Genomic DNA, 23,357 nt, shown 5'->3' on the forward strand with positions numbered 1-23,357 from the left:
TGTTGTCCCGCATGATGTCGGTTGTTGTCTCGCATGATGTCGGTTGTTGTCTCGCATGATGTCGGTTGTTGCCTCGTATGATGTCGGTTGTTGCCTCGTATGATGTCTGTTGTTGTCTTGCTCGTATGATGTGTGTTGTTGTCTCGCTCGAATGATGTCGGTTGTTGCCTCGCTCATATGATGTCGGTTGTTATCTCGTATGATGTCGGTTATTGTCTCGCAGGATGTCGGTTGTTGTCTCGCATGATGTCGGTTGTTGTCTCGCCTGATGTTGGTTGTTGCCTCGTATGATGTCTGTTGTTGTCTTGCTTGTATGATGTGTGTTGTTGTCTCGCTCGAATGATGTCGGTTGTTGCCTCGCTCATATGATGTCGGTTGTTGTCTCGCCTGATGTCGGTTGTTGTCTCGCCTGATGTCGGTTGTTGTCTCGTATGATGTCGGTTGTTGTCTCGCATGATGTTGGTTGTTGCCTCGTATGAGGTCTGTTGTTGTCTTGCTTGTATGATGTGTGTTGTTGTCTCGCTCGAATGATGTCGGTTGTTGCCTCGCTCATATTATGTCGGTTGTTGTCTCGCCTGATGTCGGTTGTTGTCTCGCATGATGTTGGTTGTTGCCTCGTATGAGGTCTGTTGTTGTCTTGCTTGTATGATGTGTGTTGTTGTCTCGCTCGAATGATGTGTGTTGTTGTCTCGCTCATATGATGTCGGTTGTCTCGTATGATGTCGGTTTTTGTCTTGCTTGTATGATGTGTGTTGTTTTCTCGCTCGAATGATGTTGGTTGTTGTCTCGCTCGTATGATGTCGGTTGTTGTCTCGTATGATGTCGGTTGTTGCCTCGCTCATATGATGTTGGTTGTTGTCTCGCTCGTATGATGTCGGTTGTTGTCTCGTATGATGTCGGTTGTTGCCTCGCTCATATGATGTTGGTTGTTGTCTCGCTCGTATGATGTCGGTTGTTGCCTCGCTTATATGATGTTGGTTGTTGTCTCGCTCGTATGATGTCGGTTGTTGTCTCGTATGATGTCGGTTGTTGCCTCGCTCATATGATGTTGGTTGTTGTCTCGCTCGTATGATGTCGGTTGTTGTCTCGTATGATGTCGGTTGTTGCCTCGCTCATATGATGTTGGTTGTTGTCTCGCTCGTATGATGTCGGTTGTTGTCTCGTATGATGTCGGTTGTTGCCTCGTATGATGTCGGTTGTTGCCTCGCTCATATGATGTTGGTTGTTGTCTTGCTCGTATGATGTCGGTTGTTGCCTCGCTCATATGATGTTGGTTGTTGTCTCGCTCGTATGATGTTGGTTGTTGTCTTGCTCGTATGGTGTCGGTTGTTGTCTCGCTGGTATGATGTTGGTTGTTGTCTCGCTCGTATAATGTAGGTTGTTGTCTTGTATGACGTCAGTGGTTGTCTCGTATGATGTCGGTTGTTGTCTCGTGTGATGTTGTTTGTTGTCTCGCACGTATGATGTTGGTTGTTGTCTTGTATGATGTCGGTTGTTGCCTCGCTCATATGATGTTGGTTGTTGTCTTGCTCGTATGATGTCGGTTGTTGTCTTGCTCGTATGATGTCGGTTGTTGCCTCGCTCGTATGATGTTGGTTGTTGTCTCGCTCGTATGATGTCGGTTGTTGTCTCGCTGGTATGATGTCGGTTGTTGTCTCGCTTGTATAATGTAGGTTGTTGTCTTGTATGACGTCAGTGGTTGTCTCGTATGATGTCGGTTGTTGTCTCGTGTGATGTTGTTTGTTGTCTCGCACGTATGATGTTGGTTGTTGTCTTGTATGATGTCGGTTGTTTTCTCATATGATGTCGGTTGTTTTCTCGTATGATGTCTGTTGTCGTCTTGCTGTATGATGTGTGTTGTTGTCTCGCTCGAATGATGTCGGTTGTTGTCTCGCTCATAGGATATCGGTTGTTGTCTCGCTCGTATATTATCGATTGATGTCGGTTGTTGCTTTTATCATGTCAGTTGTTGTCTCTTATGATGTCGGTTGTTGTCTTGTATGATGTCGGTTGTTGTCTTGTATGATGTCGGTTGTTGTCTCGGTCGTATGATGTTGGTTGTTGTCTTGTATGATGCCGGTTGTTGTCTCGCTCGTATGATGTCGGTTGTTGTCTTGTATGATGTCGGTTGTTGTCTCGTATATTTTCGGTTGTTGTCTTGCTCCTATGATGTCGGTTGTTGTCTCGTATGATGTTGGTTGTTGTCTTGCTCGTGTGATGTTGTTTGTTGTCTCGCACGTATGATGTTGGTTGTTGTCTTGTATGATGTCGGTTGTTTTCTCGTATGATGTCGGTTGTTGTCTTGCTCTATGATGTGTGTTGTTGTCTTGCCCGTGTGATGTTGGTTGTTGTCTCGCACGTCATTTTGGTTGTTGTCTCACTCGTGTAATGTTGGTTGTTGTCTCGCACGTATCATATTGGTTGTTGTCTCGCTGGAATGTCCATTTCGAGCCACGCAACACATTCCCACGCACAGCGTGATGACAGTCCGACAGTGAGACTGAAGCTTGGCAAGCCAACCCACCTGAAAGGCACCCACGTCCAGCTCTGATACGTGGCAGCGCTTCAAGGAACAGGGAGTTCTTTCCTTTGCATCTTGGCTTTTTTCCTTAAAGGGAAAGAAAGACAAAGTGAGGCGGTTTGGCTGAAGGCAGTAAAAACACCACCTCAGATTCAGTAGATTGTTTGTCCGACCAAACTTTTGCCGACAGACAGTGGGTCTGAATTAAATGTTGTTCTTGTAGGTGTTCCAAGGTTGTGGAAATCCCAGAACTCTTCCGGGACGGTCCAAGCGCTCCCCCAAAGAGCCAGGTGGCAACAGGAGGCCTTTCCGCACCTACACCCCAGAGGAAAAACCCACCACTGCTGCAGGCACCAACCTGGACCGACTGGTGAGAACAGTCGTGTTTTTTAAACCATTTTGCCCAAATGTGTCCATAAAAGACAAAATCAATGAAAATGCAGTTGAAGTACGTTAATAATATTGTATGTAAAGAGTTGTGTTGACTATAAATAAGCAGCTATAAACTATTAACAAAAAGACTCCGTTGACAACTACAAAAATTAGGTTTAATTCACTATTTTCTAGGGCTGCAACAATTGATAAAATAAATCGATTCATTTTAGTAGAAAAAAGCTCTGATTTACAAAAACCAGTGAAGTTGGCACGTTGTGTAATTTGTAAATAAAAACAGAATACAATGATTTGCAAATCCTTTTCAACTTATATTCAATTGAATAGACTGCAAAGACAAAATATTTAATGTTCGAACTGAGAAACTTATTTTTTTTTGCAAATAATCATTAACATAGAATTTAATGGCAGCAACAAATTGCAAAAAAGTTGTCACAGGGGCCTTTTTACCACTGTGTTACATGGCCTTTCCTTTTAACAACACTCAGTAAACGTTTGGGAACTGAGGAAATTTTTTTAAGCTTTTCAGGTGAAGTTCTTTCCCATTTTTGCTTGATGTACAGCTTAAGTTGTTCAACAGTCCGGAGTCTCCGTTGTGGTATTTTGGGCTTCATATTGCGCCACACATTTTCAATGGGAGACAGGTCTAGACTACAGGCAGGCCAGTCTAGCTTTTACTACAAAGCCACGCTGTTGTAACAGGTGGCTTGGCATTGTCTTGCTGAAATAAGCAAGGGCTTCATTGATAACTTTGCTTGGATGGCAACATCCATCCATCCATTTTCTACCGCTTATTCCCTTTCGGGGTCGCGGGGGGCGCTGGCGCCTATCTCAGCTACAATCGGGCGGAAGGCAGGGTACACCCTGGACAAGATATGTTGCTCTAAAACCTGTATGTACCTTTCAGCATTAATTGTGCCTTCACAAATGTGTAAGTTACCCATGCCTTGGGCACTAATACACCCCCATACCATCACAGATGCTGGCTTTTCAACTTTGCGCCTACAACAATCCGGATGGTTCTGACAATAAACAATTTGAAATGTGGTTGCGTCAGCCAACAGAACACTTTTCTACTTTGCATCAGTCCATCTTAGATGAGCTTGGGCCCAGCAAAGCCGGTGACGTTTCTGGGTGTTGTTGATAAATGGCTTTGGCTTTTCATGGTTTTAACTCGCACTTACAGATGAAGCGACCAACTGTAGTTACTGACAGTGGTTTTCTGAAGTGTTCCTGAGCTTATGTGGTGATATCATTTACACACTGATGTCGCTTTTTGATGCAGTACCGCCTGAGGGATCAAAGGTCCGTGACATCATCGCTTACGTGCAATGATTTCTCCAGATTCTCTGAACCTTTTGATGATATTGCAGACCGTAGATGGTGAAATCCCTAAATTCTTTGGAATAGTTTGTTGAGAAATGTTGTTCTTAAACTGTTTGACAATTTGCTCACGCATTTGTTCACAAAGTGATAACCCTCACCCCGTCCTTGTTTGTGAATGACTGAACATTTCATGGAAGCTGCTTTTATTCCCAATCATGGCACCCACCTGTTCCCAAATAGCCTGTTCACCTGTGGGATGTTGCAAATAAGTGTTTGATGAGCATTCCTCAACTTTTCAGTCGTTTTTACCACTTGAGCCAGCTTTTTTGAAACATGTTGCAGGCATCAAATTCCAAATGAAATAATAATTTGCAGAAAAAAATAAGTTTACCAGTTTGAACATTAAATATATTGTATTTGCAGTCTATTCAATTGAATATAGGTTAAAAAGGATTCACAAATCATTGTATTCGTTTTTTTTTTTTTTTCCATTTACACAACGGGGACTGTTATTACTGACGGACGGGTGTCGTGGTGTGAATTGCAGCCAGGCACGTAAGAAAACCCTTGTCTCCATGGCAACATCTATTTCGCGTTCACTCATTTGCCGCTTTTCCACTAACGCAGGGGTAGGCAACCCAGAACGTTGAAAGAGCCATTTTGGACCCAAATAACACAACGCTGTTAAGCGCCATTCATATAAAACTTGCGGGCCGCACTAACATTAAACTTTTAAAGGCCTACTGAAACCCACTACTACTGACCACGCAGTCTGATAGTTTATATATCAATGATGAAATATTAACATTGCAACACATGCCAATACGCCCTTTTTAGTTTACTAAATTGCAATTTTAAATTTCCCGCGAAGTGTTGTGTTGAAAACGTCGCGGTATGATGAGGAGTGCGTTTAACGTCTCGGGTTGTAGCGGACATTATTTTCCAGCCCGATCCAAGCTATAAGTAGTCTGCTTTATTCGCACAATTACACAGTATTCTGGACATCTGTGTTGCTTAATCTTTTGCAATTTGTTCAATTAATAATGGAGAAGTCAAAGTAGAAAGATGGAGGTGGGAAGCTTTTAGCCTATAGCCACACAAACACACCCGTGTTTAAAATTCCCGAATGTGAAACTTTTCTATGGTTCAGAGCGGTTAATCGAACATGGATCCCGATCACATGTCAACCGGCAGTTTTCGGTGAGAAAATTGTGGTAATAAGTCAGCTCTTACCGGAGACATCAGCGGACCTTCCGTCCTGCTGCAGCTGCGTGACTTCCCTCAGAGACAGTCGCGGTCAACACACCTGTGGCCACACCACTCTGACTTTTAGGTACTATTTAATCTCACTAAAACACTAGCAACACAATGGGCAGATAAGGGATTTTCCAGAATGATCCTAGTAAATGTGTCTAATAACATCTGAAGCGCTCCCACTGCAATCGCCTTTCTTTTTCTTTTCTTGTCCTTCACTCTAAATTTCCTCATCCACGAATCGTCTGCTACTTCCGGTAAAGTCAAGGATTTTTTATTAGCGACCAAAAGTTGCGAACTTTATCGTCGATGTTCTCTACTAAATCCTTTCAGCAAAAATATGGCAATATCGCGAAATGATCAAGTATGACACATAGAATGGACCTGCTATCCCCGTTTAAATAAGAAAATCTCATTTCAGTAGGCCTTTAAATTAAATTGGGGGCCGCAAAATAACCCCAGTTTTAAATTATGAGATGATATCAGTCGGACTGCTTTGGCACGTGAGAAGGAGACTTCACAACCGATCTTCGGCGACATAGCAGACATGTCTTTCCGACCATATTCTGTTTCCCACAAAACTCTGACTCACGTGGGTGGAAGGGACGCGACAAGCGCTGTGGCTTCCACGCGGAACAGAACACTTTTAGTCCGACTCACAGGCTGCCTCCATGCAGGTTACCGAACTGAAAGAGCGTCTGCGGCCCATGGGGAGCTTCTGGGTGTCCCTCCCACACACCATCTGCAGCGATGACAAAATGGCTTCTGACGTCACCAACGAGGACCGCTGCTGGAACGGGCAGAGCCGTGGGAGGTGAGCGAGCGCCCACGGGCCGCGTGAACGTCGTGAACGTTTTTTTGCGTGGACCTTTCAGGTATCTTCCAGAGGTGACGGGCGACGGCCTGGCCAGTCAGATCAACAACCCGGAGATAGAGGTGGACCTCGGACGGCCGGATGTGAGGACCAGGCAGCTGCTCATGGAGCTGAGGGTGGTCACCAACAAGCTGAGACACGCACAGAGCGGACAGGACGTGGACTTTATGGACAGTCAGTGCCTTCACACAGTTTTGTTCACATCCCGCAAATGTCGGCCCTCAAAATAGGTGTTTCTCAAACGTCTAGGGATGTTCCGAGTAGGCGCCGATTACGAGGCCAGTCATCCATTAGTGAGATCGGTATTTTCCGGACTATAAGGCGCACTTAAGGGCCTACTGAAACCCACTACTACCGACCACGCAGTTTGATAGTTTATATATCAATGATGAAATATTAACATTGCAACACATGCCAATACGGCCTTTTTAGTTTACTAAATTTCAATTTTAAATTTCCTGTGAAGTGTCCTGTTGAAAACGTCGCGGAATGATGACGTGTACGCGTGACGTCACGGACTGTTAGGATACATTAGCGCTGCACACACACACGGCTAAAAGTAGTCTGCTTTAACCGCATAATTACACAGTATTTTGGACATCTGTGTAGCTGAATCTTTTGCAATTTGTTCAATTAATATTGGAGAAGTCAAAGTAGAAAAATGGAGGTGGGAAGCTTTAGCCTTTAGTCACACAAACACATCGGTGATTCCTTGTTTAGAGGTGAAACTTTACTATGGATCAAAGCGGTCGAGCGAACATGGATCCCGACCAAATGTCAACCAGCAGTTTTCGGTGAGAAAATTGTGGTAAAAAGTCGCCACTTACCGGAGATCAGCTGAGCTTGTGCCGTCCGTACAGCTGCCGTCGATTTACATCACACTGGCGTCAACACACCCGCAGATACACCCTTCCGACTATCAGGAAATATTAAACTCACTAAAACACTAGCAACACAATAGAAAGATAAGGGATTTCGCAGAATTATCCTAGTAAATGTGTCTAAAAACATCTGAATCCGTCCCAATGCAATTGCCTTTTTTTTTTGTACTTGATTTTTTTTTCTTTTTTCTAGTCCGTCGCTATCAATATCCTCATCCACAAATCCTCGCTCAAATTAATGGGGAAATTGTCGTTTTCTCGGTACGAATAGCTCTTGCTGCTGGAGGCTCCCATTAAAAACAATGTGAGGATGTGAGGAGCCCTCACACCGGTGACGTCATCGTCTGCTACTTCCGGTACAGGCAAGGCTTTTTTATTAGCGACCAAAAGTTTTGAACTTTATCATGGATATTCTCTACTAAATCCTTTCAGCAAAAATATGGCAATATCGCAAAATGATCAAGTATGACACATAGAATGGACCTGCTATCCCCGTTTAAATAAGAAAATCTCATTTCAGTAGGCCTTTAAAGTCCTTTAATTTTCTCAAAAACCTGGTGCGTCTTATGTACGGAATAATTCTGGTTGTGTTAGGGCTACTCTTGCGTTCCAAAAAGATTCGAAAAAGTAAAAATAAAGGTAGCAGAGTAGTCCTGAGGAGGAGGTGTCAGAGTTAGTTGGTGACAAACCCTAAGATGCAGAGAAGGAGGCAGGCGTTGAGTAAGAAAACATGGTTTTAAAAGCCTACTGAAATGAGATTTTCTTATTTAAACGGGGATAGCAGGTCCATTTTATGTGTCATACTTGATCATTTCGCGATATTGCCATATTTTTACTGAAAGGACTTAGTAGAGAACATCAACGATAAAGTTTCGCAACTTTTGGTTGCTAATAGAAAAGCCTTACCTGTACCGGAAGTATGTGCGCGTGACGTCACAAGTTGCAGGGCTCCACACATATTCAAATTGTTTTTAATGGGAGCCACCAGCAGTAAGAGCTATTAGGACCGAGAAAGCGACAATTTCCCCATTAATTTGAGCGAGGATGAAAGATTCGTGAATTAAGATATTGATAGTGAAGGAATAGAAGGGAAAAAAAAGCGACGGCTCCAGGCGACACATTTATTACTAGGATAATTCTGGAAGATCCCTTATCTGCTTATTGTTTTAATAGAGTTTTTGTGTGATTTTAAGTATTGTAAGAGACTGTAAAGACATACCTCGAGGTCGGATGGCTGCAGTGAACACGCAGTGTCTCAGAGAGAAGCCGAGGAGCCAAGCTCACAGCTGCTGCTGCTGCAGGACGACAAATAATCCAATGATGTCTCCGATAAGATATATATCACAATTTCCCCATCCCAAAACATGCTGGTTGACGTAGAGAAAACATGTTCGCTCGACCGCTCCGCTTCACAACAAACAAAGAAACACCGGCTGTGTCTCAGTGCTAAAGACAGCTGCAATCCACCATTTTCCACCAACAGCATTCTTCTTTATAGTCTCCATTATTAATTGAACAAATTGCAAAAGATTCAGCAACACAGATGTCCAAAATACTGTGTAATTATGCGGTTAAAGCAGACTACTTTTAGCCGCGAGTGGTGCAGCGCTAATATTTCCTGACAGTCAGTGACGTCACGCGTACGCATTATCATTCAGCGGCGTTTTCAACAAGAAACTTGCGGGAAATTTAAAATTGCAATTTAGTAAACTAAAAAGGCTGTATTGGCATGTGTTGCAATGTTAATATTTCATCATTGATATATAAACTATCAGACTGCGTGTTCGGTAGTAGTGGGTTTCAGTAGGCCTTTAATTTACACACTAAAACAAAACCAAACAAAGGGTACAAACAAAAAGCGCGCACGAGGCGGATAACAAACTAGGCTATGAACAAACAAAACTGGAAGCAGGGAACAAAAGACAGAAAGCTACACAAAGCTACCAAATATAGCTTACCGCTACGCTGCAACGATACGACATGACACGAGCGACAATACATGACAATAATCCAGCACAGACTGGAGGAGAAAACAGGTCTAAATAGGATCGGGCTGATTGACACCAGGTGTGGCCAGGTGCCAATCAGCCGCATCTGAGGGGACACAACACTCAGGGAGAAAGACAGGAAACCAATTAAATTAGAGCACTGACAGGAAACACTACACATGCAGAGGAAACAAAGACAAATGCAGAGGAAAAAACTAAAACAGTCAAACTGTCAGGGACACGCCTGACAGGAGGTCTACGACTCACTGAATTTCTTAATAAATGGCAAATGGGTGGAGGAGTTCTAGTACCTGGGAGTCTTGTTCACGAGTGACGGAAGAGTCGATCGTGAGATCGACGGGTGGATCGGTGAGGCGTCTTCAGTAATGCGGACGCTGTATCGATCCGTTGTGGTGAAGAAAGAGCTGAGCCGGAAGGAAAAGCTCTCAATTTACCGCTCGATCTACGTTCCCAGCCTCACCTATGGTCATGAGCTTTGGGTTATGACCAAAAGGACAAGATTATAATATAACTATTAGCTCGCCTGCTCTTGGCTTGCAAAAGGTGTGTAGCCAGTTTAGTCTTGTACTAACAATTGATAATGACACTTAAGATACTAAGAACTGTAGTTTATTTGCTGTAATAGAAGTGATTATTATTTACTCTGGGGAGTGTCTGCACACGGTGTACAGACATACACAATTAGCTGCGAGCTAGTCATCTGGGGGACTAAAAATAAAGACAATATTAGCCAGAGGGGATCGGTTTCCATGATCGTCATTAAAAGGTATTAATCGGCAATGGCGATCACACACTTTAGGGCCCTCAATATGTTCTGAAAACTAAATTAATTCATTATTATTAAGGCATATTATGTATAACACTAAGAACTTCATCACTTGTAACACAAAAGCTAAGATAACAATGTTTTTATTTTATTGATTTTGATTGATTGATACTTTTATTAGTAGATTGCACAGTTCAGTACATACTGTATTCTGTACAATTGACCACAAAATGGTAACACCCGAATACATTTTTCAACTTGTTTAAGTCGGGGTCCACGTTATTTTAAATAGCTTAGCATATACGAATGTACATTGAATTGGTTTTAGCAGCTTTAATGTTAAACATTTGATCAAATTTGTCCCGTTTCATGTGTCAGGAAAACCGTGACGAATGGGGGTCATATGAATCCTCTTTCTACTGTAAGTAAATGTAAAAAGTAGTCATACAAATAATTACTTGAGTAAGAGTAGAAGTATTTGGTGAAAAAAACTACTGAAGGACTGCGTAAGTAGTGAGCTGAGGTGGAGTTTAAAGAGAAGGTAAACACTTCAACATTGAGGAAAAAAAAAGAGGAAAAACAAAAAAAACTAAGAAAATAATGAACAAAAAGAATATCACAGTAGTGTCCAAAAAAAGACAATAAAAATATGCTATTATTTTAAATATTTGTATTTAGTTTTGATATTATTTTTAAAAAAGAAAATCCAAAATATATACAATATTAGTACAGTACTATACAATTTTTATATTGAACAGGTACATTAGAAATATAATTTTGTTGATATTCTGAATAAACTTGTGTATTATGTTGTATTAAACATCCTTCACTGTTTGTATATTTTTTATTTTCATTTACAAATTAAAAAAAAAGAGTAATACAAATTAATACAATAAATAATTAAAATGATAGTATCAGAGTTTACCCCCAATATTATTATTAAAAACGTACACTACAGGCCATAAATTTGGACTCCACCTTTTCATTTCAACGCGTTTTCTTTATTTTCATGACTATTTACATTGTAGATTCTCACTGAAGGCATCAAAACTATAACACCTGTGAAGTGAAAACCCTTTCAGGTGACTACATCTTGAAGCTCATCGAGAGAATGCCAAGAGTGTGCAAAGCAGTAATCAGAGCAAAGGGTGGCTATTTTGAAGAAACTACAATACAAAACATGTTTTCAGTCATTTCACCTTTTGTTGTTAAGTATATAACTCCATATGTGATCATTCATAGATTTGATGCCTTCAGTGACAATCTACAACACCGTTGTCAAACTCAAGGCCCAGGGGACAAATCTGTCCCGCCACATTATTTTATGTGGCCCATGAAAACCAGGAAATAATATGCTTTATAAAATGCTTAATGTTTTCCTACTAAATATATTTGTTTTGTTTTCCTTTTGACATTAAAAATCATGTACTGCAAGCAATTGCATATATTTTAAAATGTAATATTACCAAAATCAAAATATGACATCATCTAGTATTCCAAAAATATTTTATGTTAAAATAAAAATAAATACTGTACTTGATTATCTGCTTGACTTATGATTTTCAAAACAAATTATCTATTGAATTGTAGACTGCAAAATTGACAATAGATTTTATGTTGTTCTTTTTTAACCGTAAAAAAATCTAATTTGGTACTGTTTTTTCCATTTACAGTAAATAAATGATAAATGGGTTGTACTTGTATAGCGCTTTTCTACCTTCAAGGTACTCAAAGCGCTTTGACACTACTTCCACATTTACCCATTCACACACACATTCACACACTGATGGAGGGAGCTGCCATGCAAGGCGCTAACCAGCACCCATCAGGAGCAAGGGTGAAGTGTCTTGCTCAGGACAGAACGGACGTGACGAGGTTGGTACTAGGTGGGATTTGAACCAGGGCCCCTCGGGTTGCGCACGGACACTCTCCCACTGCGCCACGCCGTAAGACACTAAAACATTAAAAATCGAACAAAAACCAATTAAAACAACAAGATTTTACGGTAAAAAAAACAACAACTGGTAACTTTATTGGTTGAATTTTACTGCTAAAAACAGTAGGATTCTTTCTCCATTCTATTCTACTTATTCCATTTTTATATATGCTGTAATAAAACAACTGCTTTTACTGTAAAATTCTAGTGGCCAAATCTATTTTATGTGGCCCGCAAAAGCCTGGAGATAATATGCGTTAATAAAATGCTTAATCTTTTACTACTAAATATATTTGTTTTCTTTTCCTTTTGACATTAAAAATCATGTACTGCAAGTAATTGCATATCTTTTAAAATGTAATATTGCCAAAATCAAAATATGACATCATCCAGTAATCGAAAAACATTTTTTGTTAAAATAAAGATAAATACTGTACTTGATTATCTGCTTGACTTATTATTTCATAACGAATTATCAATCAAATTGTACACTACAAAATTGACAATAGATTTTATGTTAGTTTTTTTCCCACCGTAGAAAATCAATTTTGGTACTGTTTTTTTCCATACGCAGTAAGACACTAAAACATTGAAAAACAAACAAAAAACAACATTAAAACGACAAGATTTTAGGGAAAAAAACAACTGGTAACTCTATTGCTTGAATTTTACTGCTAAAAACATTGGTATTGTTTCTCCATTCCATGCTATTTTTTCTATTTTTATATATGCTGTAAAAAACACCATCTTTTACTGTAAAATTCTGGTGGCCAAATCTATTTTATGTGGCCCGCGAAAGCCGGTAAATAATATGCGTTAACAAAATGCTTGTTGCGATCCGTGACTCAGATCTTCACATGTTTATTTTTCCATCTTAGTTTCATTCTCTTCTGACCCACTTACTTCCTGTTTAGTCCGTTACCATGGTTACACATTGATTTCACCTGCTCCTCGTTTTCTACACACACCTGGTTCTCCTTGATTTCTCCCTATATAAGCTTTCCTCTTTTCTTTGTTCAGTCTGGGTTCATAGTTTGCTTTCACACCACTGTACGTCTGGATTTTGACCATTTGCTTTCTCGCAAGTATTTCTATTCTCGCTAGCTTCTCACGCTAAGCCACTTGTTTTGTCCAGTTTACATACTGATGATTTGTTTTCTCTTTTGTGCCAACGTGCTATTTAAGTTTGTCTATTTTTACTTCCTAGTTTTCATACTAGCGTTTTTGGTTTGCCTTTTTATTAGCTCCAGTATTTCTGTTCAGAGCTTCCTTTTTGTTAAATAAATATTTTAAGATCCTACCTTTGTTGTGTTCACGTCAACGCATCCTCGAGGGAATCGAACCCGGCATCACAATGCCCACCAGTCCTCACAGTATGAACCCAGCAAGAGATTCCTTCGCGATTGACAGCTGGAAAGAGAAAGCCTTTGATATAGGCACGTGGAAAAAGCTCCGAGCACGGGAGGCAGAGATCCGTCATTACGGTGATGTGCCTTCCGAAGCGGCTCGAGCTGCCCAATGCAGTGACGCTTCTACTCCACAACTGTCTTTCAGCGAACACAGCAAACTTCAACCCATCCAGGATACTCCTCACAAGCCTGGTAATCCCTTTAGTTACATGTCCACACTTTCTTTCGACCGCCATGTCTCTTTCACAGACGGCAGCGGTGACGTCATGTCGGTAACGCCTTCCGGTGACGTCATCAAAAAGAATTTTTTGGACTATAATTCTCAGCCTTTTTCTAATTATATTGACTTTAATTTTCTGGACAATATTGATAAGAAGGATCTCCATAAGGACGTTTTTTCCAGATACAAGTCTAGTTCTCAATTTTCACCTTCTTGTTCATCTCAGTCACTAAGTCCTCAAGCCCAGCCCAAATCTATGGGGTTTTCTCCTTTTTCTAAGGGTTCTTCTAGTAATTCTAGTAGGGAAGAATCTGCCTTCCTCCTAACCTCCCTCCACCCACCCTTAGATACCTCTTCACATGATAAGGAATACGTCTGGCATCCACTGTTTGAAGAGGGGGCTCAGGTTAGCAGCTGTGCTACGGAGGTAGCACAGTTGCAACCTGCTAAGCCACAAACTCCAGCGCGTCCTCCACCACCTGTGTTCCGTCCATGTCTTAGTCGCTGTCCTAGTCCATGTAGTTCTGTCCCTAGCCTGGTTCTCGCACCAGAGATGGACTCTAGCCTGGTTCTCGCACCCGAAATGGACTCTTGTCTGATTCTCACACCAGCAATAGACTCTTGCCTGGTCCTCGCACCAGCACCTGCTCCTAGGCTGGAGCCCACTTCAGCACTGGCCCTTAAGCTGGAACCCTCTCCAGCACCTGCGCCAAAGCTGGAACCCACTCCAGCACCAGCCCTAAAGCTGGAACCCACTCCAGCATTAGCTCCAAAGCTGGAGACCACTTCAGCACCAGCTCCAGAGCTGGAGCCCACTACAGCACCAGCTCCAGAGCAGAAGCCCACTCCAGCACCAGCTCCAGAGCTGGAGCCCACAACAGCACCAGCTCCAAAGCTGGAGCCCACACCAGCTCCTAAGTTGGAACCCACTCCAACACCTGCGTCGACGACTGCGGCTTCCACGCCGCCTATGACTATGGCTTCCACGCCAACTACTACGCCTTCTTCCACGGCCATGACGACAGCGGTTTTCACACCGCCGACGACTACTGCGGCTTCCACGCCGCCGCTGGCTCCTGCGGCCTTCACGATGGCGACAACTACGCCGGGCTCCATGACGGCGATGACTACGCTGGCTTCCACGACGGCGACAACTACGCCGGCCTCCACGACGGCGACGACTACACCTGCCTCCACGACGGCGACGACTACGCCTGCCTCCACGACGACGGCGACGACTACGCCTGCCTCCACAGCGCCGCCTTCTTCGGCTGCAGCACCCGCACCCTCATCTGCTACATCCAAGCCTGCTATGACAATGGTGCTTAAGCGTCATCCTGCAAGGCAGCCACTGATGTGTGTTTTTCGAGGTCGCCCGCCAAGACTTTTTCAGCAGCGGCGTTCCATCCGCCGCCGCCACATGACTTGTCCTCGGTGGATTCGGGGACACACGACTTGGCGACCCTCCACCGTGGCCTCCCTCCACCCTCCCTTCGTTTGTGGACTCTGTTTTTGGGGAGGGGGTTCAAGTTTTTCTTATTTGTTTTTGTTTTCTTTGAGACATCTGGAATCTGTCTTTTTTGGGGGGGGAATACTGTTGCGATCCGTGACTCAGATCTTCACATGTTTATTTTTCCATCTTAGTTTCATTCTCTTCTGACCCACTTACTTCCTGTTTAGTCCGTTACCATGGTTACACATTGATTTCACCTGCTCCTCGTTTTCTACACACACCTGGTTCTCCTTGATTTCTCCCTATATAAGCTTTCCTCTTTTCTTTGTTCAGTCTGGGTTCATAGTTTGCTTTCACACCACTGTACGTCTGGATTTTGACCATTTGCTTTCTCGCAAGTATTTCTATTCTCGCTAGCTTCTCACGCTAAGCCACTTGTTTTGTCCAGTTTACATACTGATGATTTGTTTTCTCTTTTGTGCCAACGTGCTATTTAAGTTTGTCTATTTTTACTTCCTAGTTTTCATACTAGCGTTTTTGGTTTGCCTTTTTATTAGCTCCAGTATTTCTGTTCAGAGCTTCCTTTTTGTTAAATAAATATTTTAAGATCCTACCTTTGTTGTGTTCACGTCAACGCATCCTCGAGGGAATCGAACCCGGCATCACAATGCCCACCAGTCCTCACAATGCTTAATCTTTTCCTACTAAATATATTTGTTTTCTTTTCCTTTTGACATTAAAAATGCTGTACTGCAAGCAATTGCATCTCTTTTAAAATGTAACATTATCAAAATCAAAATATGACATCATCTATTATTCCAAAAATATTTTTAGTTAAAATAAAGATAAATACTGTACTTGATTATCCGCTTGACTTTTGATTTCAAAACAAATTATCAATCAAATTGTAGACTGCAAAATCGACAATAGATTTTACGTTTTTTTTTTACTGTAAAAAATCAACATTAGTACTATTTTTTTCCATATACAGTAAGACACTAAAACAGTGGTTCTCAAGTGGGGGTGCGCGTACCCCTGGGAGTACTTGAAGGTAAGCCAAGGGGTAAGTGAGATTATTATTTTTTTTTAAGTCTAAAAAGAGCAACAATTCAAAAATCCTTTATAAATATATTTATTGAATAATACTTCAACAAAATAGGAATGTAAGTTCATAAACTGTGAAAAGAAATGCAACAATGCAATATTCAGTGTTGACAGTTAGATTTTTTGTGGACATGTTCCATAAATATTGATGTTAAAGATTTCTTTTTTTGTGAAGAAATGTTTAGAATTAAGTTCATGAATCCAGATGGATCTCTATTACAATCCCCAAATTGAATCACTTGTTTATTTTTCAACAAGTTTTTAGTTATTTTTATATCTTTTTTTCCAAATAGTTCAAGAAAGACCACTACAAATGAGCAATATTTTTGCACTGTTATACAATTTAATAAATCAGAAACTGATGACATAGTGCTGTATTTCACGTCTTTATCTCTTTTTTTTAACCAAAAATGCTTTGCTCTGATTAGGGGGTACCGGTACTTGAATTAAAAAAATGTTCACAGGGGGTAAATCACTGAAAAAAGGTTCAGAACCACTGCACTAAAACATGAAGAAACGTACAAAAACAACAACATTAAAACAACAATATTTTACGGTAAAAAAAAAACAACAACTGGCAACTCTATTGCTTGAATTTTACTGCTAAAACAGTGGTATTGTTTCTCCATTCCATTCTATTTATTCCATTTTTATATATGCTGTAAAAAACAACTGCTTTTACTGTACAATTATGGTGACAGAGCTGAGAATCTTTAAAGTAAAATAAAACAACTATTTTGCAGCTTATGTAAAAAAGTATATATATATTGTTAATGTATATATATATATTCATATACTACTCAAGGTTAAAGACGGCCCTCTGAGGGCAACCATAACTGCGATGTGGCCCTCAAAGAAAACAAGTTTTACACCCCTGATCTATAATTTAAATAGTCATGAAAACAAAGAAAATTAATTTAAAGGGGAACATTATCAACAGAGCTATGTAAGCGTCAATATATACCTTAATGTTGCAGAAAAAAGACCATATATTTTTTTAACCGATTTCCGAACTCTAAATGGGTGAATTTTGGCAAATTAAACGCCTTTCTATTATTTGCTCTCGGAGCGATGACGTCACAACGTGAGGTCACCCAGGTAGTCAATCCGCCATTTTCTCAAACACATTATAAACATCGAGTCAAATCAGCTCTGTTATTTTCCGTTTTTTCGACTGTTTTCCGTACCTTGGAGACATCATGCCTCGTCGGTGTGTTGTCGGAGGGTGTAACAACACGATCAGGGACGGATTCAAGTTGACTTACGTGGAGTGTGCATCGATTAGCACGGCATGCTAATCGATGCTAACATGCTATTTAGGCTAGCTGTATATACATATTGCATCGTTATGCCTCATTTGTAGGTATATTTGCATCCAGCCTTTCCCTCCACCCACATTTAATGCCAAACAACGGATTCAAGTTGCACCAGTGTCAAAAGATCCGAAAGTCCTGTATGGTCTGCACAATTTAACAGTGATGCTACGACAGACATGGCACAGAGATGTATGGATACCCTGCGACACTCAGAGCAGATGCATTTCCAACGATAAAGTCAACAAAATCACAAATGTGAGTTTTGTTGATGTTATTGACTTATGTGCTAATCAGACATATTTGGTCGCGGCATGACTGCCAGCTAATCGATGCTAACATGCTGTTTAGGCTAGCTGTATGTACATTTGTAGCTATATTTGCATCCAGGCTTTCCCTCCACCCATATTTAAGGCCAAACAAACACTTACCAATCGACGGATTTAAGTTGCTCCTGCACATTTTACCGGCGATGCTACGATAGATATGGAACAGATATGTATGGATACCCTGCGACACTCAACCATTGGTTAGAAGGCGATCGCCGAATAGCTTCAATAGCTATTCGCTCAATAGCTTCAGTTTCTTCTTCCATTTCGTTTTCGCTATCTGCCTCCATACTCCAACCATCCATTTCAATACATGCGTAATCTGCTGAATCGCTTAAACCGCTGAAATCCGAGTCTGAATCCGAGCTAATGTCGCTGTATCTTGCTGTGCTATCCGCCATGTTGGCATCACTAAATGACGTCACACGAAAATGGACGATGGATTTAAAGATAGCAAAATTCAGGCACTTTAAAGCCTTTTTTCGGGATATTCCATGATGGGTAAAATTTTCAAAAAAACTTTGAAAAATAAAATAAGCCACTGGTAACTGATTTTTATTGGTTTTAACCCTTCTGAAATTGTGATAATGTTCCCCTTTAAATGAGAAGGTTTGTCCAAATTTGGGTCCGTACTGTACATGCACAAATAAAGGCCTCACACGATAAAGGCACAACTCCTAATAGTAAATAAATAAGTCCCGTGATTAAAACATGACATTCTTGTGCTGCTTTTAGGCGACGAGGGCAGCGGTTCAGGGGGCGAAGACATCAGAGAAAGATACGACAACGACTGGCCGGGCTACGGTCCTCACTCTCCTCCTCACACCAAGCCCGCCACACCCCCGGCCTCCAACCCAAACAAGCCTCCTCGGGTGCGGGAGAGAAACAATAAGAGGAACCGCAACCACGGGCGAGGGGTTAATTCCGCCACGAGCCCCCTCCTTTGCTCCCCACTTCCTTTCATACTGCTGCCTTTCGTGATCATGCCACATCGAGCACCTTGGGGCTGAAGGATGCTACTTTTGTTTAAACAAGCTACAACAACAACAAAAAAAAAACGGCACAAAATATGCGAAATGATGATTGTAACACCATTCGAAAAAATTCCACATGTGAAATGTTCCGTCTTGAAAAGCAATATGCTGTGATGCAGTTTTAACTTATTTATTGACTACTGTCTTTATATTTATTTGGCAATATTTATCCTACTCAGGAGTATCTTCAAACAAGTGTTTCTGATATACAAACCCCAAAACCAGTGAAGTTGGCACATTGTGTAATTCGTAAATAAAAACAAAATACAATGATTTGAAAATTCTTTTCAACTTATATTCAATTGAATAGACTGCAAAGAAAAGATACGTAACGTTCCAACAGGTAAACTTTGTTATTTTTTCCAAATATTACTTCATTTGGAATTTGAGGCCTGCAACATGTTTCAAAATAGCTAGCACAGGTGGCAAAAAAGACTGAGAACATTGAGGAATGCCCATTAAACACTTATTTGGAACATCCCACAGGTGAAGAGGCTAATTGGGAACAGGTGGGTGTCATGATTGGGTATAAAAGCAGCTTCCATGAGATGCTCAGTCATTCAGAAACAAGGATGGGCTGAGGGTCATCACTTTGTGAAGAAACGTGTGAGCAAATTGTCCAACCAAGACCAACATTTTTCAACCAGCTATTGCAAGGAATTTAGGGATTTCACTATCTACGGTCCGTAACATCATCAAAAGGTTCAGAGACTCCGGAGAAATCCCTGCATGTAAGCGATGATATTACGGACCTTGGATCCCTCAGGTGGTACTACATCAAAAACCGACATCAGTGTGTAAAGGGTATCACCACATGGGCTCAGGAACACTTCAGAAAACCACTGTCAGTAACTACACCTGGCCGCTACATCTGTAAGTGCAAGTTAAAACTCTACTATGCAAAGCCAAAGCCATTTTGTGGGTTCTTCCGAGGATGTTGTAGTCGTAATGATTTGTGCAGTCCTTTGAGACATTTGTGATTTGGGGCTATATAAATAAACATTGATTGATTGATTGATTGATTTATCAACAACACCAAGAAACGCTGCCGGCTTCGCTGGGCCTGAGCTCATCTAAGATGGACTGATGCCAAGTGTAAAAGTGTTCTGTGGTCTGACGAGTCCACATTTCAAATTGTTTTTGGAAACTGTGGACGTTGTGTCCTCCGGAACAAAGAGGAAAAGAACCATCCGGTTTGTTATAGGCGCAAAGTTTAAAAGCCAGCATCTGTGATGGTATGGGGGTGTATTAGTGCCCAAGGCATGGGTAACTTACACATCTGTGAAAGCACCATTAACGCTGAAAGGTACATACAGGTTTTGGAGCAACATATGCTGCCATCCGAGCTATGTCTTTTTCATGGGCGCCCCTGCTTATTTCAGCAAGACAATGCCAAGCCACGTATTACAACAGCGTGGCTTCATAGTAAAAGAGTGCCTGTAGTTCGGACCTCTCTCCCATTGAAAATTTTTGCCGCAATATGAAACCTAAGATAGGACAACGGAGACCCAGGACTGTTGAACAACTTAAGCTTTACATCAATCAAAAATGGGAAAGAATTCCACCTGAAAAGCTTCAAAAATCATTTCCCAAACGTTTATTGAGTGTTTTTAAAAGGAAAAGCCATGTAACACAGTGGTAAAATGTCCCCGTGCCAACTTTTTTGCAGTGTTGTTGCCATTAAATTCAAAGTTAATGATTATTTGCAAAAATAAATTAACTTTCTTAAATCAAACATTAAATATCTTGTGTTTCCAGTCTATTCAATTGAATAGAAGTTGAAAAGGATTAGCAAATGATTTTATTCTGTTTTTATTTACCATTTACACAACGTGCCAACTTCACTAATTTGGGGTTTTGTAGATTATTACCCCCTGATAAACACATAATTGGAATATTGTGTTTGCATCCCTTTTTATATCAAGTAAAAATGGTCAGTATTTATATATATTGTGTGCTGCTTTTCTACGTATTTTTTCTAAAAGCAAGAAAGAAAAAAAAGATGTAGTGTCGGATTGAATGTTTTTGACAATGACTCGTATGTGTCCCAAGATGCTGAATGGTTTTATGAAGAAAAAAGGAAATTTGAATGTAAACATGATAACCCCCCCCCCAAAAAAAGAAAACAACAATGACAACGGAGGGGGAAGAATGTATTGATGATTTTAAGTTTGAAATAATGCGGTATTTTTTTCCTGTACAACACGACATTTTGGTCCATTTGTGTAAATAACAAAGCGAACAAAAAAATAGATGCAGAATGGTTTAAGTGTTGTGGTTTTGTGTCTTTCCAATCGATCAGCATTGAAACGAGCTGCAGTATTTCCGGAACGCGTCGGGTGAACGGTGAAAAGAGCGCGATACGTGTTGCTGATGAACCAGTGATATTTTCTGCCTCATTAAAGCAAATGAACACACCAATTGTTTGCCGTTTGTCATTCTCTGTTGGCCAAACAAAACCACAAATCATGATCATAATTAAAGATAAAAGTATTTTTTATTTACTTTTCCTTAAATATGTAAAAGTATTCATATTCGTTTCATGTTTCCTTTGTGGATCAATAAAGTATGTCTAAGTCTATGTCATATTATTGTCATGATCCGCTACCCGGATCATATGTTTTGTGGATTTTTTAGTTTGTTTGTGCACTTCCTTGTTTGTTCTGTCACCATGGTTGCTTATTTGTTTCACCTGCTTCTTGTTTCCGGACTCACACCTGTTTGTTGATTACCATCCTTATTTAAGCCTGCCCTTTCAGTTGACTCGCTCTCGCTTCGTAAATTTGTGTTTCGCACAACAGGGACGACTCTGATCCGATCCCGTATTCCTGTTCGCAACCAGCTAGCTTCCACGTTAAGTATTTGTTTGTTTCTCTAGCTCCCATGCTAACGCTTTTGTTTTTTTTCTAGCTCCCATGCTAGTTCTGTTGTTTTGCCTTTCGTGCCTGGTGCCAGTGTTTCTGTTCTTAGCCTGTTTTTAGTTCAAATAAACCATTATTTCTTACTTTACGCTGTGTCCGAGCCCGAACTGCATCTTGGAAAAACGCACCATCACCCCCATGCCACCCAGACGTCACAATTAAAAGCCGTAGATATTATCTGATTGTTTTTTATTTTTATTTTCCTGAAAGAACTCTCCTGAAGGAATCAATAAAGCACTATCTATCTATCTATTGGGCCGGCACGTAAAGGCAGTGCCTTTAAAGGGGAACATTATCACAATTTCAATAGGGTTAAAAACCATAAAAATCAGTTCCCAGTGGCTTGTTGTATTTTTTGAAGTTTTTTTCAAAATTTTTACTGGTCCCGGAATACCCCCAAATAAAGCTTTAAAGTGCCTTATTTTCGCTATCTTCGAAACCACTATCCATTTCCCTGTGACGTCATACAGTGCTGCCAATGTAAACAAACAATGGGAATACCACATCAAGATATAGTGACATTAGCTCGGATTCAGACTCGGATTTCAGCGGCTTAAGCGATTCAACAGATTACACATGTTTTGAAATGGATGGTTGGAGTATGAAAGTATTGAAGAAGAAATTGAAGCTATTGAGTGAATAGCTATTGACGCTATTCATAGCCATAGCATGGCCGAATAGCTGCGTTAGCATCGCCGGTAAAATGTGCGGACCAAACGATCAGGACTTTCGCATTTTGTGATAATGGAGCAACTTAAATCCGTCGATTGGTAAGTGTTTTTTTCGCATTAAATGTGGGTTGAAGGAAACATAATATAGTTGCAAATGCATCTGCAGGTTATCCATACATCTCTGTGCCATGTCTGCTTTAGCACCGCCGGTAAATAGCATGTTAGCGTCGATTACCGTAGCATGTTAGCATCGATTAGCTGGCAGTCACGCCGCAACCAAATATGTCTGATTAGCACATAAGTCAACAACATCAACAAAACTCACCTTTGTGATTTTGTTGACTTTATCATTGCAAATACATCTGCAGGTTATCCATACATCTCTGTGCCGTGTCTGTCATCGCCGGTCAAATGTGGAGACACTTTGGTACATTCAACGGGGGGTCTGGCGGCAGACACTTTCGCATCTTTGGGCCAGTAGTGCAACTTGAATCCCTCCCTGTTAGTGTTGTTACACCCTCCGACAACACACCGATGAGGCATGATGTCTCCAAGGTTCCAAAAAATAGTCGCAAAAACGGAAAATAACAGAGCTGAGACCCAATGTTTACAATGTGTTGAAAATGAAAATGGTGGCTGTATTACCTCGGCGATGTCACATTCTGACATCATCGCATCCAGAGCGATAAACTGAAAGGCGTTTAATTCGCCAAAATTCACCCAATTAGAGTGCGGAAATCGGTTAAAAAATATATATGGTCTTTTTTCTGCACCATCAAAGTATATATTGACGCTTACATAGGTCTGGTGATAATGTTCCCCTTTAAGGTTTATTGGCGCTCTGTACTTCTCCCTATGTCATTGTACCACTCTGTACAGCGGCGTTTTGTAAAGTCATACATTTTACTCTTTAAAACCAATACCGAAAAGTCACGATATTACA

The 23,357-nt window shown here is 41.0% G+C and overlaps 1 protein-coding gene and 1 long non-coding RNA gene across 2 annotated transcripts in view; one reads left to right on the top strand and one right to left on the bottom strand.

Moving 5' to 3' along the window:
• Nucleotides 1-21,278, top strand: part of gpc2 (glypican 2) — a 43,768-nt gene extending 22,490 nt beyond the window's left edge. Inside the window, exons 8-11 of the mRNA XM_061892016.1 lie at nucleotides 2,745-2,891; nucleotides 6,172-6,308; nucleotides 6,370-6,542; nucleotides 18,524-21,278. Coding sequence (XP_061748000.1) covers nucleotides 2,745-2,891; nucleotides 6,172-6,308; nucleotides 6,370-6,542; nucleotides 18,524-18,798 — 732 coding nt within the window. The 3' untranslated portion in view covers nucleotides 18,799-21,278. The remainder of the gene's footprint in view (nucleotides 1-2,744; nucleotides 2,892-6,171; nucleotides 6,309-6,369; nucleotides 6,543-18,523) is intronic.
• Nucleotides 1-23,357, bottom strand: part of LOC133546164 (uncharacterized) — a 52,815-nt gene that overhangs the window by 11,082 nt on the left and 18,376 nt on the right. The window contains exon 2 of the long non-coding RNA XR_009805019.1: nucleotides 2,525-2,608. This is a non-coding gene — a long non-coding RNA (uncharacterized LOC133546164). The remainder of the gene's footprint in view (nucleotides 1-2,524; nucleotides 2,609-23,357) is intronic.

This window comes from Nerophis ophidion, linkage group LG29 (genome assembly GCF_033978795.1).
Source record: "Nerophis ophidion isolate RoL-2023_Sa linkage group LG29, RoL_Noph_v1.0, whole genome shotgun sequence".
Lineage (NCBI taxonomy): Eukaryota > Metazoa > Chordata > Actinopteri > Syngnathiformes > Syngnathidae > Nerophis > Nerophis ophidion.